At 43.6% G+C, this 19,399-nt stretch overlaps 1 protein-coding gene across 1 annotated transcript in view; it reads right to left on the bottom strand.

Annotated features, from left to right (window-relative positions):
- The window catches only part of GAD2 (glutamate decarboxylase 2), a 62,076-nt gene that overhangs the window by 24,443 nt on the left and 18,234 nt on the right, over nucleotides 1-19,399 (bottom strand). The window contains exon 8 of the mRNA XM_084781811.1: nucleotides 11,443-11,522. Coding sequence (XP_084637937.1) covers nucleotides 11,443-11,522 — 80 coding nt within the window. The remainder of the gene's footprint in view (nucleotides 1-11,442; nucleotides 11,523-19,399) is intronic.

Raw genomic sequence — 19,399 nt, 5'->3', positions numbered from 1 at the left:
GTGAAGAGCAAGTCCGTAAGACCAGAGCATCCCATCTTCCAGACTCCTGAAAGATGGCAGAAAAGAGAGAGGGAGATGGAGTTGGGAATGAGCACCTCACACTCTACATGTCCCACTTTCAGAGATTCTCAGGATTATCCTGTAAGGTTCAAGCGTCCCTAGACCAGCCTTCTGAAGCATTTTATTCTATTCATGGCTTCCTTTGCCTGAGAAAGTTTTGTATGTTCTATACAGAGATATAGAACAGGTACACAGGTAAACATTCATTCAAAGAAATTTGTTTTATCTTATCTGCAAGTGTGTATGCATGTGTTTACATGGTCGTGTGTGTATACAGCTGCACATGTCTACAGGTACACATGTTAGTGAACGCATGTCTGAGGAGGCCGGTTCTAAGGTTTCAGACACAGTTTCTTTTGAGGTAGGGTCTTCTGCTGGCCTGGAACTCACCAACTAGGCTAGGCTGACTGGCTAGGAAGCCCCAGGGATCTGCCTGTCTTAGGCCTAGCTTTTTAAACATGAGTTTTGGGGGGCTGAAATCATGACTTTGTGTTTGAAAGGCAAGTACTGTAGACTGAACCACTTACCTAGCCCAGAAACTTACATTAGGCTTTGGCATGCATTTAATTCTACTATTTGTTAAGGAAGGAAGCAAACATGCAATAAGATGCAGGCACTTGCTTAATTTTACACAAAGAATTAAACCTTGGCTGAATACTTTATGCTCTAGGATGTAAATCATCTTCAGGATTTTTCCAGAGTTGATACATGTATTTATAATGGCAGTTAAAATTAATCATTCTAACATATAATCCAGAAATACACTAATTTGATATTTATATGGTGAAGTGTGACAAAAGAAAATCATTAAAAGTCTGTTTTGTAATTGAACTATTGAGTTTCTATAGTGGCAGAAGAACTTGTAAGCACAGTTAAAGCATTGAGTTCCTAGTGTCCGGTAGCCTTTAGTCTTAGCCAGGTTGTTATGGCTGACGGTGGTCAGTACTGTGCACCCTGGAGGCATGCACTGAACACAGGGTGCCTGCTGCAGTATTCAGAACCAGGTCTGCAACAGAGTTGCTCAATACAGACATGAGTGGGTGCTGCCAGAAGCATTTTGGAATCACTACACCCTGATTTTGAATTACCGTTCACTCGTTGCTCAGTCATCATCCTTTTACTGGTGCCAGACTTTTCATGGCCCCACAGTTAAGTGACCCTAGGTTGGGTTGTGACCTGCCATTGACGAAGCTGTGGCCCGGATCACAGAATGTTCCACCCTGCTTTCAACAAACTGTTCAAACTTCAGAGGAAAGCCTCCCGATTACAAAGCACGTTAAAATTGGCATTGTATTTTTGTAGGTAAACACGGAACTTCAAAGGAAACTCTTGGAAACTGGTTAGGCATCTCTTGAATATCTACTTTCCACAAGTGTGGAGAGTCTGGGAGGGACTGATAATGGACATTTGCTCATCAGATTACATCAGGGTATTTTATCTCCTATGAGTCACACAGCTGTCACTGAGTAGTCAAAAGTTGGGGCACATTACAACTGGGGGTGACCTAAAGGCCTGGCTCTAGTTCACCTTACTTATCAAATGGGGAGGAGGCTGAGAGGGGAAATGACCACGTGACACAGAGGCTGCCAAAAGGTCATGGGTTATAGCAAAAAACCAAACCAAAACAAAAAACATAAGGCTTCCAGAACAGACTTAAAGGGACTGCTAGGCTCTTAGTAAGGCTATTTGAAAGGTTAGATTTTTTTTAATTGAGGATTTTATACACACATTTATTGTGTTTTGATTAAATTTGCCCTTCACTATCTCTCCTCCAATTCTGCTCTCTTCACCATCACCATGTTTCCTTTCCAACTTCACTGGCTCTTCTATTTTTTTCTGACCCACTGAGTCCACTTTGTGGGGGCTGGCTGTGTGTGAGTGGGTGTGGGAACACCACTGGGACACGGATAGATAGTCTTCCAGTGGCCGCATCCCTGAAGAAAACCGAGGAAAGGTTCCATTCTTTAATGATAACATTCTGCTTTCAGGAATCAGGCTTAGTACCCAAAGCCTGGGAAACAGCAGTGAATGCCGAGTTCACTTCCGGTTACATTTCCATAGTGGAATACAAGAATGTCCAAAAATGTCTCATCGGAGAGACAGTATGGGGTTGTGGAAACAAGACTTATTAACCTTTTTTAAAATTAATTTTATTTTGTTTTGAGAACTTCATTTGTGAGCACTATATTTATGTCACTTCTTCCCTCCCTCCTCTAACTCTTCCTGTGTTGTTTCCCATCATCCCAAATTCAAGATCCTTTCTTGGACACATGTGTATACAGTCCAATGAGCCCATTTAGTGTTTCTCAGACGTACATGTACCCACCACCCTCATCAAAGAAGTTTCTTTTTGCTATAGATGGAATTAATGCCGAGATCTACAACTGGACAAAATGCAGAGACTAGGTGACAGTGGGATGCCCAACTCCAGCTACAGTGCAACCCCTACACCCAAGGATCCAGGAGAATCTCAGAAGAGGAGGCAGAGCACTCATAAGGGCCAGAGGCTCAGGCCACCTGTTGATAGACAGTGGCCCCTAGACACGACAGGGACTATATACCCATGATATCTCAACAGTGTGGTTGCCTGTACAAAGCTGGTGTAATGACCTTTGCATTTTTTGATCTTAGAATTCACTGGATCACTTTGGGACACCAATGCCTAATATTTAGCATGCCTAAAAACAATCACTCAAATACTACTTTAAAATGGGAGTTCCTTGGGTTCAATCTCAAGAATTTTGATTCAGGAGGTCAATATAGAGTTGAAGAATTAAGTTATTGGACTAATATTAATGAGCATGCACAATGTGCAGATATCATTTTGTGATCTGGGGTACAAGGTGACAGAACAGGAGTTTTGTTTTTGCTTTTTGCTTTGGTTTTTTTGAGACAGGGTTTCTCTATGTAGCTTTGGCTGTCCTGGACTCACTGCAGGGCTTCCCCCATGCTAACATGGGAGAGAAACATTAGAGAGAGAGAAATCTATAGGACACCTACCCACGCGATTATGATGCAGGTAGACCCAGGTTCACACGTACAGAAAAAGTGCTTTAGCAATGTACACTCAGCCTGGGTAGCATTGAAATAAAGTAATGAGCCAGCTTTTCATATGATCCATGGTTCAGGCAACAAGCAGAAGGGACTCCAGATGTAGCAGACACCCTCTGCCTGCCCATATGCTGCGGGGCAGAGAGCACTGGGTGACCACCAGCAGCCTTTCTGAGGATTTGTAGCTGCCTGTCTGGTTTCTAGCCTTTCCAGATGAGCACTCCATAGCACATAAGAGGCTCTGTATCCTCTCTATGCCTGGCCTTCCAAGATCACTATAGTAGAAATGCCTTTCACATTTACACATCCAGCATCCAGTAACCTCACAATAGTCAATGGTGTGCACCATTAGTGTGGTGGAAGGCACTGACCGCTGGGGGAGGGCAGCTGAATCAAGCTGAGGGTGTGGTACGACGATTGGTAGTTTTTTTAAAAAAAAAAAAAGTCACACTGTAGTTTCAGATACAAAGTTGCCTAGGTAAAATTATGGAAAGATGCTAGTCAGTTAGGAACATCTTTGTAGTAAGATATCCTGGACTGTGGGCTGTGGTTCATCCCTGCATACCCATGGACCCAAAGGCAAACACTGTCTTCCTCCGTGGAGCTCATAAGTGGAGAGGGTGTATCTGTACACAGAATTCATTCATAGAGAGGGTGCGTCTCCAGATAGGCTTCTAGATGGACACAGAGAAGGTGCTGCGTTACTGCCTGACCTTGCCTATAGCTCTTCAGAAACTGAAAAGTTCCTACCAGGCTTTCTTAAGTTATTAGGAAATGGGCATGGCTTTGTCCGGCGCATTCATGCACAGAAAGAGGACTCATACGAAATCTAGTGCCCCGTATTTGACCATATCCCCTGGATGGGGAGGCCTGGCGTTACTCAGAGGAAGGATAGCAGGCTACCAAGAAGAGACTTGATACCCTATGAGCATATACAGAGAGAGGAGGTCCCACACAGTGACATTCATAGGGGAGAGGAGTAAAGGGGAAAATAGGAGGGAGGGAGGAATGGGAGGATACAAGGGATGGGATAACAATTGAGATGTAATATGAATAAATTAATAAAATATATTTTAAAAAATTGTTACCAATGTTGCAGCACCTCCGGCAGCAGTAATGAATGGCCGAGCTTAGAAGCATTCACCACGTTATGCTTGCTCACATGATGCCTGATCTCCCTGCCAGCAAGGCAAGAGAATCATCATGGCTTACTTGGTGGATAAGGAAGAGACAGCTGAAGATGGAAGAATTAGATTCTATCCAAGATTCAAGGCTTATTAGCGGTATTAGAAGAGATAAGTTTTCCTTGTATTGATTTATAAAATAGTAGTGCTTGCCTTGTGGGTTTTCTATGAGGACTAAATGGTGTGGGAAACATAAACACTACAAAATACAAAACACAAAGTTCTGCCTAGGATACAATACAATGTACTAAACCATGCTTGGCTATTCTAAATAACATGTGAGGTCAGAAGAAAGTAAAAGTGGCTTTGATAGAATATTAAAAATGAATGATTCTGGAGGCCTAAGCCAGGGTAGGTTCTCAGGGGGATATGAAAGAGACTCTAGTAGAGATTCGTAGTAGCAGAGGCCACAGAGACTGAAGAGGACACCTCTAACTAGACAAGTCTCCTAGTAGAGGGAGGGGAACACCAACACCACCCACAAAAAATTCGACCCAAAATTCACCCTGCCTACAAGATATGCAGGCTTTTTTTTTTCCTTTAGAGAGGGCTTCACTATGTTGGCCTCCAGATACTTCTGCCTCAGTTTCCCAAGTGTTGGTATTACAGGCATGTGCGGACACATCTAGCTATGAAAGGCATTTTTAACAATCAGCAATATCTATTCCAGAAGGGGAGGAAGGGGGAGGAGGAGGAAGAAGAGGAGGAGGGAGGAAGCAGAGGAGGTGAGTGGAGAAAAAAGAAATTCCTGGTAATTTAAGAAAACTAGGGCACTTCTGTGACACAATTAAAATCATCTATCTCAAAGTAAATGTCAGTATTGTATGAAAATGTAGTACCCTAGATACTTGTCCATTAAACTTAAGAATAATAACACTATTTAATTTCTTCTTGCAAACATTCTTCTTAAGTAATGGAAATTCCAAGCATTAACAAGTAAAGAGATTGAATCAGCAATAAAAACATTTACCATGAAAACCTGCCTCAGCACCTACTGTCTTTACTAGTGAATTTTATTAAACATTTAAATTGAGGTTTAACGAACACTCTCTACAGTCTTCTGCATTAAGGGGAGAACTATTATTCTAAACTCTTTCTGCAAGAATTACTTTGATATGAAAATAAGGAAAACACAGTACAAGAAAAGAAGCCTGCAGGGTAATAACAGACGAAAGACTCTTCCAGGAAACCAGGAAGCGCAACACAGCAATATTTCAAAAGCACCCGACACCGCAGCCAAATCTGATGTATCCTTGTCGTACAGGATGAGCCAACATACACATATATCACATATATCAAGAGACTGAAAGACAAAACCATCCCCACCTCCATGACTGCAGGAGCAGCATCTGACAGAAGTCAACATCCCTTCAATGATAAAAAACGCCCAATGAATCAGGTATAGAGAAAGTGTATGTAAAGGCACTTGAGGCCATATATGAGTAGCTCATGGTATTCAGTCCTGAATAATTGGAAGCTTAAGGTCAGAAACAATACAGGAGTGGCATGACTTGTCACTCCTCATAAGCCTCGCACCCTAAGCCCTAACCAGAGACAGCAGGCAAGGAAAAGTAGCAAGACACAGCCAAGTGTGTTAGAAAGTAAAGATTCTGCTTCTAGACGACATGATCGGATGTAAGGAAAACTAAAAACTCCACCAAAACGTTGCTTAGAAACAGTAATTGAATTCAGGGAGGTTGCTGGACACCAAAATGCACACGGGAGAAAATATTGGTGTCATCCTAGATGCCACCAATGGTCTATCCAAAGGAGAAAGTAAGAAAATAATTCATTTCAATAGAAGAAAAAGAATAAAATACTTAGGGATAAATCTAACCAAGGAGCTAATGGAGTTCTATAACTCAACCTGAAAATGGATCAATAAATGTGGTACACATGGATACAATGGGATATTATTTACCTCTGAAAAGGTATAAGCAGACAGACTTTGAGGACATTATGCTAAGACTTCTCACCAAAAGTCACTGTGTGATCATGCTTTCATGAGTGGGGACTGAGCGTGATAGAAACTTCTATCAAACTCGTAAAGAATATACAATAAAAATAAACAGTGGTTGGCAGGCACGGGGAGAAGGTGGTGAGCAGCTGTTGTCTGATGGGCAGATTGGCACCTTTCATTTATGATGAAATGTGCACACAATGCAGTTAAGGTGGTGCTGTGCATTTGATTGTAATAATGATGCTCGTGAGAGAAAGTAGTTTTCTTAACTGGTGAAAGTGAGTAGTTCTCTTTTGAGTCCGAGTCCTGACTCTTCACTGACCAGCCATGTGACCTTAGATGTAGCATCTCTGAATATGTTATAAGCAAAATGAGAAAGGACACTTCACCATATTGTTTTAAATTGTTGCCTGTGTGTCAACATACCATAGTACACTGTGTTGGTAAGGGTACATGTGAGGCAGTGTACCACTCTGAGATCAAGTACGTACAGCAGCAATGGGTCTCCGTTGTTAACTCTTTCATTAGTTCCTCAAACAGGACATCACAAGTTCCCCGAATTCTCTGCATAGAAACTCAGAGGAAACTGGATGCTTGGGCTTCCCAGCTCTGCTCTGTGATAACCATGTCTCTGGCATAGTCTGCCCTGTTATTGTGCTCTCAGGTGCTCCCCCAGGGCCTGAAGGAACTCATTAGCACTCTCAGTGGTAGCACTGGCCACAGTTCAGTTAATTTAACAAAAGAGTTTAAAGACCCCAGATTATGTACAGTTTCAGTTGTTTTAGTAAATTGTATGACAAAGTGTGGCACCCTAGCAAGCATAGGGAGCTGTGCTCTTAAAGGCTGGGTGAGTGTTTTTAAAACAGCAAAAATGTGTACTAAACATTAGTAGTTAATCTGTGTTCTAAGAACAGTAGCCAGAGTAGCTTAATAGAATCCTTGCTGCCTGCACTGGGTGCGGCTAGTCACCCCCCTTCTACCACTGTGCCCTCCAGGTATTGCATGTCTCTGTCACAGAGTTATCTCCTATACAGCCACAGCAAATTACTAGCAATTGAGATAACAGAAAGGGAATTCTGAAGGGAAGAGAAAAAAAGAGATGGAGACATGGAAGAGAGGGGAGAGAGTGAGTGGGAGATGGTCACGGAGGGCATCAGTTTCTGGAAGTACCCACAAGTCCATGCGGGTGATAAAGGAAGAGAGAGAAAGAGAAGATACAAAAACACAGGCCTCCCTCTCCCCTCCCGTTGAATGTAGGGTTAGACAAATAAGCACGAAAGGATGGAATTAGAAAGGGACAATTTTGCAACCATCAAAAACAATTCAGATAAGAATTAGAAATGGACGCTCAACTAACTAGAGGCTGAATGCTGCAGGACCCATCACAACCTCTTCAGTCATGCACGCACTGCCAAGAGAGTACAGTTGTTCTGTGATGTTTATAGTTGACGTCACTAACAATGAGCCCAACCTTATGAGGCAATGCTCAGGAGAAAACATGCTTCTCTGGAAGTCCTACTCCAGACACATCCCTGGAATTGAATTACGAGAAGAATCAGATAATCCAAATAAATGATCAAGCTCTTCAGATATAGGGTCAGGTGTTCTCAAGCAATCCCAGCACATGGGCAGGAAGGCCAGCCTGAGCATCAGTGTGTGAGAGAAGGAAGGAAATTAAAACAGAGAAGAAAACAGATCATCTCACAAAAGGCAAAGGACAGCAGAAGCAAGGCTCCATGCTAAAGGAGAGTGAAGAACTGTTTAACTAGAGTGCCAGCTGGTGGTCATGGTGGTGTTGGTGGTAATGGTCATGGGGATGATGATGGTGATGATGGTGATGATGGTGATGATGGTGGTGGTGGTGGTGATGGTGATGGTGGTGATGGTGATGGTGGTGGTGATGGTGATGGTGGTGATGGTGGTGGTGATGGTGATGGTGATGGTGGTGATGGTGGTGGTGATGGTGATGGTGGTGGTGATGGTGGTGGTGTCGATGATGGTGGTGGTGGTAGGGCTCAGCTAGCCTAGATTAACCAGTGAGTTCCTGGCCCATGAGAGATTTGTCTCAAAAACAGGTGAGCAATGTCTGAGGAAAATAACAAATCAGGTTTTCCTCTGGCTTCAACATGCATCTGCTTACACATATATAAACACACACACACACACACACACACACACACACACACACACACACACCAAGCTCACGGATTCAGACATGCATACATGTACACACACTTTAAAAGTAATTTTAATATAAAAATAAATTATTATTGCTATTATGGAATATTTCTGAGTGGTTGATTTTAATTATTATATATTGTTTTCAGATCAGATTATAACAACTTTGAGAAAAAAGATCATCATTGGTAGTTATGGTTTCTGTAGTGCCTATTACTTTACATAATAAATGTTAAAAACTTGACATTTTTATTAGCTAAAAATTGAAAAAGTAAAGCAATCATGCTCAAATCATCATGGGCTCCACACTTCTCTCCTGCTTTTGACCTATCAATACTAAAAGGCACACACACACACAAAACCAATGACAGCCATGGCCTCAGCTTTCCTAGCATCGGCATTTCTAGGCTCACCCTTTAGGACACAGACATGTAGTTTATGGTGTTTTCTTCCTTTCCACACCTACCACTCAGTGTCAACCCCATAAACTGCCTGCTGCCTTTCCTCCTCCACTGAAGCAGCTCAGACAGCCTAATCAGCTCTCTCCTAATTGTAGTGCTATATCAACGGGCAGCTAGTCACTCGCCTTGGCTGGAGGCAGAGCTGACACTGTTAACCAGCTTCTGCCTCTGGAAACTCTCATGGCCGTTGAATCTACAGCCTCACCCCCCACCCCTGCCTGTCCCCATTCTGCTCTGGCCACTCTGGATCTCCTCTCTTGACCATTTCTTTCCTGGGTTCCTTCCTAGGCCCATTGCTACATGACTTCTTTCGTCTCCCGAGCTCACCTGTCCAACCACCACTTGTCACTCTCCCTTGATGTCTTCTACACTCAACATCTCTACATCTCCACAGCTCCTCCCTTAGCCAGAGCACCTCACCTCAGAGAACAGCACTGAAGCACCTGAGCTGAGAAGCCGGAGTCCGGCATCCATCCTCGACGCTCAGCCTGGATGGCACTCCTGCACTCGTCTTCCCGCTGGCTGCCACGCCCTATTCACATTACTCCCATAGCCACCAACTTCCAGCCTCCAGCCCACACGCCACCCCGCTTTAAGATGCTCCTGAAAACAGAGCTGTAACGTTGCTTCCCCGCTCAGGACACTTCAGTGACGTCAGCTCACGAGCTCCTTCCTGACAAGGACATTGTGACCACACCCTGACTCAGGTTTGGAATGTGCTCTGGTCCCTGTGTGAAACATTTTTTCCCTTTCCTCTTTATCCATCTGACTCCCAGCATTCTTCCTCCAGAGGCACCTTTAGGTGTGTATGAACCAACGTGTGACTCCCCCCCTCTAGCAGTTCTTCCGTTCTTCATCAACTGCTGCTTGTTTCCTGGCATTTGTACTGTCTGTAACCACGGGCATCATGCCTGCCACTGAACTGCAGCCAAAAAGTCACTCACAGGGCACATGTTGACCACACATTAACTTCATACCCTTCTAACTCATCATTCATACAACACACATTTCCTTTCCTCTTCTTTGACCAAGTCTTTGAGAAACATCTTTTTTTTTCAGGGGCTTATTCTAACTGAATTATGCAGCTTTTTTCCCCCACACATATTTCCCCCTAAGTATTAATGTGCTTCTATGTCCTTAAGACACATGAACATGCTACTGATTTGGATTCCACTAATTCAAAAATCTGTGACTATTGCTTCTAAATGAGATTGTACCAACTTTGAGAAAAAGATTAGACCCAATGACACATGAATAAAAATTTAGCAACCCTATCACTGAGAATATTAAAACTTTTACCAGCAAGGAAGGAAAACTCTTAAATTTGGGTTTGTGGGTAAAGGACTTACTTTACACCTCACTCCTTTGGTTGCAATTCATTTTTACATATAAACATAATTTTCAGTTACGGTAATTTCTATTAAAGTACAAACGATGAACCAAAGATTTATATTGCCTTTTCTTACTCTACTTTTATTGGAGTACATATAAATTTAGAATGCTTTTTGATTTTTCGATGCAGGAGAGCACAGTCTAATCAAATGAAAACTTAAATAAAATATGTGCAGTTTCTCTCCTTTATGGGTTCAACTAAGGACTGAGTTTTGCTTTAAACAGACCACCAAAGCCAGTCCCCATGAGTGTCAGCCAAGGTAGGATAGCTGTGAGGGTCTCCCTCCAAATGTGGCTGTGGGTCTGTCTTCTGACTTCCGTCACTAGAATAGTTCTCTCTAATTGTTAACCTTTGTTGAAAAAGAAGGGCAAACCCACTACTGCACCCACAATATACGCTACACCGAAAAATCCAACCATACAACAGTCCCCTTCTGATCCACAGCATCTTTCCACCTACACATCCTGCTGTCTGAGTACTGAGATGAGATGTCCAGAGCCTGGTGACATGGTGGCAGTCAGGGTGCAGCTGTCTGATAAACACCTTTAGACCAATCGATAGCTGAGTGAACTGCTTCCTTTTAATTCAGTGAGACTTCTTACCCGATCCTTTATAAGATTGGCTTTGATTTTTCCTAAGTTCCAGATTTATCAGTCAGCTTGTACTTCACATGGATAGCCTAAAGATGCTTTTCCCTGCTCTCCCCACAATGGTATCTCACCCATTTCCTCAAAAGCTATAAAGTCTGGGTACCAATTAGAAATGACTTTCCTCTGCTGCCCAAAGCTGTTGAGCTGATGAGGCATCATTTACTTCAGTAAGTTTACATAACCCATGCTGCTAGGTGCTGACTGAGCATCAACCAGTGCTCCACTCTCCCGCTGCTAATGTGCCCAAGTGATAAATGTCCCTGTACAGCGGCTAGTGCAGACGTTTTTGATTGATTCAACAAAGGTTCTGGTCCATCCAGGAATTGTGAAAGGCTCCGTGCTTTCGAGGAACAACATCTGGAGTATGCAAGCAGGCCTGTGCTCCAAAGGAACTGTGCGGCCGGCAATGGCACTGGTACCCAACAGTCAGCTCCTCTTTGCACAGAGGTACCTGTGGGGGAATTTCTAAATTGCTAACCGACGGGGTTGAGGGTTCATTGCTCACCTCTCATCACATTTAATCAGGATCACGCTGTCTGTTCCGATCCCTAAGGCTGCAGCCCCCTTCTTGAGAGAAAAGTGGCTCTGTTAAGAAAAAAAAAAGCACATTTATGATTAGTTCTCTATGAAGAGCACATCTTATCTCTCTGCTGTCTTTCCACCTTCTTGTTCTCCTTTTGCTGCTTTCATGCCTGGACTTCTCAGGGGGTAACCCACTCACTCATACAGGTTTTTGTTCTTTTAGTTATTACGTATGTGGTTTTTATATTTTAATTAATTTATTTCTATTTTATGTGTGTCTTGCCTACATGTATGTCTGTGTACCATGCGGGTGCCCAGTGCTCACAGAGGCCAGAAGAGGGCCAATGATGGAGTTACAGACAATTGTGAGCAGCCACGTGGGTGCTGAACTGAATGTCAAAGTCCTTCAGAAGAGCAGGCAGTGTTCTTCACCTCTCAGATATCTCTCTAGCCCTCCTAGTTATTATACGTCTTAAAACAATATGCTATTTTAATTAATTCTTTGAGAATTTCATATACATGTACAATGTATTTTCACTACATTTGCCGCCACTTCTGCCCTGTCTCTTCCCAAATCTACCCTTTCCAACTTCATGGTGTCTTCTTCTTCTTCTTCCTCCTCCTCCTCCTCCCCGCTCCTCCTCCCCTTCCTCCTCTTTCTGTATAACCCACTAAGTTGTGTTTGTGCTACCTACTTATTCGTGAGGGTGGAGCCATTCACTACAGCACAGTTTACCTACCATGTATGCTCTTAAAGACAAGCCAGCCTTCCTTCCACAGCAGCCATTGTTCTCAATATATCCTTAGCTAGAGAAGGGGTCTGTGAGTCCCTCCACACTCTGTTATAGAGCGTAGATTGGCTTTGCCTTGTGCAGGCAAATGCAGCTGCTGTAAGTTCATAAGTGCAGTGGTCCTATCATGTCCAAAAGACATTATTTCCACTTGGTCCTCCCTGACCTCTGGCCCGTATGACATTTCTATCCCCTCTTCCATGATAAGGCTTGTGGGGAGGGGTGGGGTGTGACATAGATGGTACCGTACTGCACAGATGTTTAATCTCTGTACTTGGACTAGTTTTGAGTTTTTGTGTTAACCAACATTTTCTGAACAAAGAACTTTCTCTGATGGGGGTCTGAGAGCTACAATACTCTATAACGATAGGACATTGGGGGGCAGTCTGATATTGTGTCAACTTAGCAAAATAATAAATAGTAATAGGTTTACCTCTGGAGCCGATGAGCTTCATAACCCTGGGTTTTTGGTCAGATGCCAGGCATGCATTTCCTTCTGTGGAGCATTCCTTAAAGCCCATTGGAAACCAGCTGTTTACCCCCCCATAACACCCATGCCACTATTGCACCCACAGTTATAGCTTGAGTTCGAAGGGGTCACAGCTAGATAATCACTCACGGTTTTTAAAATACTGTGGTGACTTGTATACCTGTATAACTTGAATAGCGTGTTGACCATCTCTGAGAAATAACCATTTCTGCGCTCTTAACTATTTCCACACTGTTGTGCACCAATTACCACCACCTATTTCTCAGAACTCTTTCATGTGTAAAACCAAAACTCTTCACTAAACAGTAACTCCTCATTCTCTCTTTCCTCACCCCTGACAGCTTCCATCCTGTTCTCTGTCTCTGTCAATTGGACTGTTTGGGGCATAGCATTCACTACATTTTCTTTATCTCATCTTGCCACGGACACTCCGGGTTACTTCTACCTTTGGATATTGTGGATAGTTCTACTAGAAACACAAGTGTAAAGATGCTTCTTCTTTCAGCCGTGTAAGGTAAATACCTAGAAGCAGAACTACTGGACCATATGGCTAATACGATTTTAACTTCTGAGAAACTGCCATGCTACCCTCTACAGCTACTGTGGCATTTTTACACTCCTACCAACAGTGCACAAAGGTTGCATCTTTACCAAGGCTTATGATTTCTGCTTGGTTTGGAAACAGGTTCTTTCTGTGCTGCCCAGGCCAATGCTGGCTCTGGTTTCAAGTGGTTCTATTGCCTCAGCCAACATGTGTTTTTCTGGCTTGGGAGGACAGTCTCCTAACACCTTGTGCTTCCCTTCCCCACCCCTACCCCCTCAAACATAAGCCAGGCGAACTCTGTCCCCCTTGCTCTGGCTACTGCTCTCATGTTTACGTCTTCCATCTCCCAGGAGGGACATACTGGAATTGCAGACACTGTGAACATCTAGTTTGCATGTGGGTTCTGTGGGCTCAGAACTCGGTATCTTTTACCCACTGAACCATTCCCCCAACCCTGAACCATCTTTCCGCAAACACTCCAGTAATGCTGAGCTATATGACTCTCAGACTTACAATTCAGAGGTTAGGTTCCTTCCTTTTTTCCATCCTTCCGTCCTTCTGATCTTTTAAAATCAGCAAAGTAAAGAGTTTCACTGTGGCATTTCCATACATAGTGGTTTCCCTTGATTCATCTCTTCTGGCCCTCTCTCCCATCCTCTGTTCCTCTCTGGCTGGCTTTCTGTCCTCCTCCCGTGGTCCCCTTCTGTTTTCACATCACATGCTTTCTATTCCCCCTCCCCCACTTCACACACATCTTAAGATCTTCCTCCTCCTATTCTTCCTTGTCTACTTTCAAGAAACTATACCTAGCTTTGGACAAATTTAGTGACATTGTAGGCATTCAAGTAGAGAGAGAAGTTGTCCCTGAGCTCAGCACTCTTCCTCTGAAGGGATAGGAGGTGCGATGTGTCTGTGGCCAGGCAGGTGGGTCATACTGACAACCAGCTGCCCACTCTACACTTTCGCTTCCTGCCTGGATTTTTGGCGACTGTAATCACTATAGCATTTGAAGAGCTGAGGAGACCAAACCTAAGCCCAGCTGTACTGCATCTGCCCATCAGCCTCTTACTATTAACTACAGATCATTAAGCTGTCCAAAAGGAGAGCAGCTCCCTCAATTTACATCTCCAAAGGCTGCTGAGTGGAATTTTAAATTGTGCCTCTGAAAGAGGCATGCTCTCCTCAAATGCCCAGTCTCCACTCATCCGAAATTTTAAGTAGGCAGTGCAGAAACTCTTCACATGTATATTTTTAGGGAGACTGTCTAATAAAGCAGGAAATCACACTTGTAACAGAAACAAATAACATCAACCAATAAAGGGGACACACCAAAGGGATGAGTCTTAAAAATCTCAGTGTAGCTGTTACTAAGATATCTGGGAGCTAGGAGAGAGATTGTTCAGTCAGGCCAGGGATTTTGAGCATGTGAGGGATACCTGTTCCTCCTCCACCCTCTTCGGCCACAAACCAATGTTCTTTGTATTTGGCAGAGACTAGGGAACCCAGAGTAGAAGCTCAGAGGGAAGCAGTGAGCAGCCTCTTATTGCCAGGAGGGCTCAGAGCAGAGAGGCCAGCTGCTGTGCCTGAAAAAGCACAGATACCTCAAACTGTGCCCCTCAACGAATGTGCTCTGCAGGTTGGCAAATTGCAGCTAAGAAAGAGATCTGCTGCACCTGCCCACGAGAGGCGCATGCTTGTCTGGTCTTTAATGAGAAAGACCAGGGATCTGTAATTGAGGAGTAATTACGAAGGATAATTGATTGCTGTAAAAATGCTGCGGATTTAAGGAAACCCACATGCCCCAATAGAGAGCTTAAAGATGGGGAACAAAGGTGATGCGAGGCATGAAAAAAGAAAATTAGGCACCAAGTACTATTTATATTTCAGGAAAAAGAGCAGAGGCTTTTAGCTAAGTGGTATCTACAAACAGTAAGGCATCCATGGACAGGAAGGAAATTCAGAGTCACAAAGACATTTAATAAGGAAGAAACAGCATCGGCGAGGTGCATGGCATGCCTTTCTATGTACGGGACAACATTTGACAACCGTTTTTAATCCTTAGTCTCTGGTAATAGAACCATTTGTGAATAAAACAGAGGAGGCTAGCATCTAAAAGCCAGTCTCCTTCCGGGATGCTGAGGATTCTGGGGAAAAAAGTGTCCAGGGAGCACTTAAAGAACACTTGTCAAAAGCACAGTAACAGGCGGTGTTCATGAAGGAATGAATAGCTGTCCCAACATGGGGCCGGGAAGGATACAGGATTCTTTCTGGCTGGCTTCAGAAAGTCAAATTATGAGCAAATTTGGAATGAGGATTAATTAGTACACTATTCTCTTGTTCATCACTGGGCACACTCCTCTGCTCTTTTTTGATTTGGAAAATGTAATCAAGCTTTGACAGAGCTCGGTAGCTACGTCATATTTCCATTCATGAGTAACAGGTATTAAAACACACCTGATTTTTATTTTAAACTAAACCAAGGTTCCAGTTTGATGGAAAGTTTCATTTCTGTATTTTTAACAAAGAAATATTGAAAAATGCCAGAGGAGGACATTTCGGGACAAAGTTACAGGAGACAGTTTCTGAGCCACACTAGCACAGAAAGCAGGCCCCCCCAAACTGACAAACGAGACTTCATAAAATGAAAAGCTGAAACCAGCAGCAGAACGAGCTGACAGCCTGTAGGATGGAGAAAGATCTTTGTCAGCTCTACCGCAGACAAGGGGCTAGTATCGAGGGTATATAAAGAATAGCAGAAATTAAACACCTCAGAACCCCAGCTGCCAAGCCACAAATGGGCTAATAATCTGAACAGTTATCAAAAAAAAAAAGAAACACAAGTAGCAAATATGTATTTTTAAATATTCATAACATCTCTAGCAATTAGAGAAATGCAAATGTAAACTACTTTTGGATTCTAATTCACCTCAGTTAGAATGACTACAATCAAGAAAGCAAATGACAACAAATACTGGTGTACTCCTCACACGGATGTCTGGGAAAAGAGGAACCCTTATACATTGCTTGTAGGAGAGTAAAGTAGTGTGGTCACTGTGGCATTCAATGTAGAGGCTTCTTAAAAAACTAAACATAGAGTTGTCACATGACCCAGCTATACCACTCCTGGGCAGTTACCCACAGGGCACTCCAGAGACAGGCGCTTATCTGTGCTCACTGCAGCCCTCTTCACAATAGCCAGGAAATGGAATCAGTGCAGATGTCCATCAAGTGATGGATGGGTAGTGAAAACGTGGTGCGTATACACAACAGCTTTGTTGTATTAAGGAATAATGAAAAATGAAATCATGAAAATTCTAAGAAAATGGATGGAGCTGGAAAACAGTATTTTAAGTGAGGTTACCCAGGCTCGGAACCAGAAAATGTTCTCTCTCATGTGTAGATCCTAGCTTTAATTGTCAAATACATATGTACAAGTGAGAGAAAATAAGGAAGGCAGAGTACAAGTGGAAAGGAAGATGTGGGCAAAGAGTACAACAGGGAAAGTGAGAACAGGGAGATAAAATAAAGACTCACCCTTCTCTCTCTCTCTCTCCCTCCCTCCCTCCCTCCCTCCTTCTCTCTCTCTCTGTCTCTCTCTCTCTCTCTGTGTGTGCATGCGCACATTTGTGCATATGCACCTGGTCAACCTTGAGTGTCCTCTTCAATCAATCTCCACCTTATTTTTGGGACAGAGTCTCTCACAGAACTGGAGCTGGGTGGTTGGCTCTGGGCTGCCCTGGCTGATAAGCCCCAGAATCTTTCCTGTCTCTGTTTCTCCAGCATGGGGATTATGAGTGCACATGGCCGTGCCTGGCTTTATTACATGGGTTCTTGGGGTGGGGTGGGGGGCAGTTCAAATCCAAGCCCTCACGTTTGCATGGCAAACACTACTGACTGTGCCATCCCTCCAGCCTGTGCTCCTTCACTGCTAGTAGGGACAGCAAGCTTCACCCTCTTTTGGTGACGGGAGGAAAACAAGTGGAATGGCAGGCAGCTCTGAGACAAACCACTTCCGGATCACAGCCCTTGTTATTATTAGTCTTGGAGGAAACAAAGAGAATTTAGATAGCCCTGAGTACTCAGCCATCTCTTCTCTTCTCGCATCCCTCCGTTCTCTAGTTGGTGGTTTGGCCATTCTGGTCATCACTGAGCTTGCTAAACTTATATTTACCCATGGCCTTTGCTTACTGTCCCATCTTCCAGGACTTCAGCACTTACCATTCAATTGTCCTTCTGATAATTATGTGTATCTATCCCTCATTCCACGGAGGTCTCTGTATCAGCTAAACAGGGAGACCTTTTATACCTACTCTGTAAGACAGCCACTTACTGCCATATGAAATTACAATGAGTGCTAACTAGTTCGCTGTCTGACAAAGGAACTGTATAGGGACAGATTTTGTATATGGTTGATAAATGTTTATAGACATTGTTGGCCAGATGCTCAGAGACTAAATCCAGCAGAATGTTCACCATTTACTGTTTAGGCTATCTAGTCACAAATACTAGTGTTGAGGTGTGAGTTTGGTGCCTAGCAGATCACAAAGGACTGAATGGACAAGGTCCAGTCTAAAAGCAAACCCAGAGGCTTTTCTGGTTACCCAGGCCAGAAGCTTGGAATGGGTCCTTTCCAAGCTGGAGATAGCCACCAGCCCTTCTACCCTGACCATCTTGCTTGGCGAAGGAGAAACAACCCATAGACTTCAGAGGAAAGAGGAATGACACAGTGCTTTGGGAATCTCATCAGCACCCAGCTCTTCAGACTTCCCATCAAATGCCCTCCCTTCCGGCTTCAAGAACTACTGGGTATCTTTGGGATTGACACTTTTTCACTGATGCATCTCTCACATCTTAACTGATTGGGGATTTCCAACAACTAGATCTAGAAGGCAAATCTATAAATGAACTAGAATCTGCCTCTTTGACTATGTCTCAAGCTTTAAGCGGCCCCATACTCCTCAGTGACCCTCAGTACCCTCCTGCAAATGCCTCCCATATACCCTTTGGTTTACCTTCACTGAGGTGCGATAGATCTGTCCTCACTGGGGCTAGTGTGAGATTGTGAGAACTGTAAATACAGTATATGAAGCACTTATGGAACACACAGCCCTCAGTGGGCGCTAACAAATCATCGTCTTTTTTTCTCACATACTCTTACCCAGTGTGATGACATCCTCAGGTCTCTCAAGTGGAATTTTGAAATCTTTAAGTAAAATTAATGACAACTTACTAGATTTCTTAAAATAAATGTATGTCATATGGAGTTGTAAGGAAATCTGAAAAATGATACTTATAGCAATAGAGAATTTAAACTCTTCTAGCAGTGTAAATGCTGGTCATCGCTTTGTTCCTGGAGGTGAGGAACTGTACCTGTTTTAAAGAATGAACACACCCCAGACATATCCTCATCTCACCTCTCTCTCTGCTGCATCTATCTCACCTGGATGGCTTCAGCTGTTTTTACACAAGGGATGCCACTGGGTGTCTGGCTACAGCAGCAATGCTGCCTGTCATCTCTGGAGTCCCATGAAGGGTCAGGTGGCTGGGCTCTACCTTTCCCATATATTTATCAGCCTACTTCATCTTTCCTACAACTATGTGGGTAGTTGTTCATTTTACAGAGGAATAGGAAATGAGGCCACTCACCCGAACTAATGCCTATAAGGAGGCTAAGATACACCTATCCTGGCACTTCTAATCTGGTCCCCCACCTGCTGTGGGATGCAGCTTCTTGAGTTTTAAGAAAGATGGCTTCCCTCCAGACTTTTCTCATGACAACAACATATGCTCTTTAGGCTCCCACATTGGTCTCTTGCTACTATCTCCCTCAAGAAAGCAACACAGGAGAGTAGGGAAGGGGAAGGAAGGGAGGGAAGGGGAGGGAAGAAATGGGAGGGAAGGGAAAGAGAGAGGAGGGGAGTTGGGAGAAGGGAAGAAGAGAGAAGGGAAGGGAAGGGAAGAGAAGTTGAAAGAAGGGCAGAGGAAGGAAGGGAAGGGGAGGAGAGAGAAGGAGGAAGGAAGAAGTAAAGAATTCATAGCTCAGGGATTATGCCACATTGCCCTAATCCCTTATTAGTCATTGCTATAAAAATGCCTCCAGGAGACATAGATTGTG

This window comes from Acomys minous (assembly GCF_964271855.1).
Source record: "Acomys minous genome assembly, chromosome: 5".
Lineage (NCBI taxonomy): Eukaryota > Metazoa > Chordata > Mammalia > Rodentia > Muridae > Acomys > Acomys minous.
The sequence above is the reverse complement of the archived record's forward strand: the minus strand, read 5'-3'. Positions and strand labels throughout refer to the sequence as shown.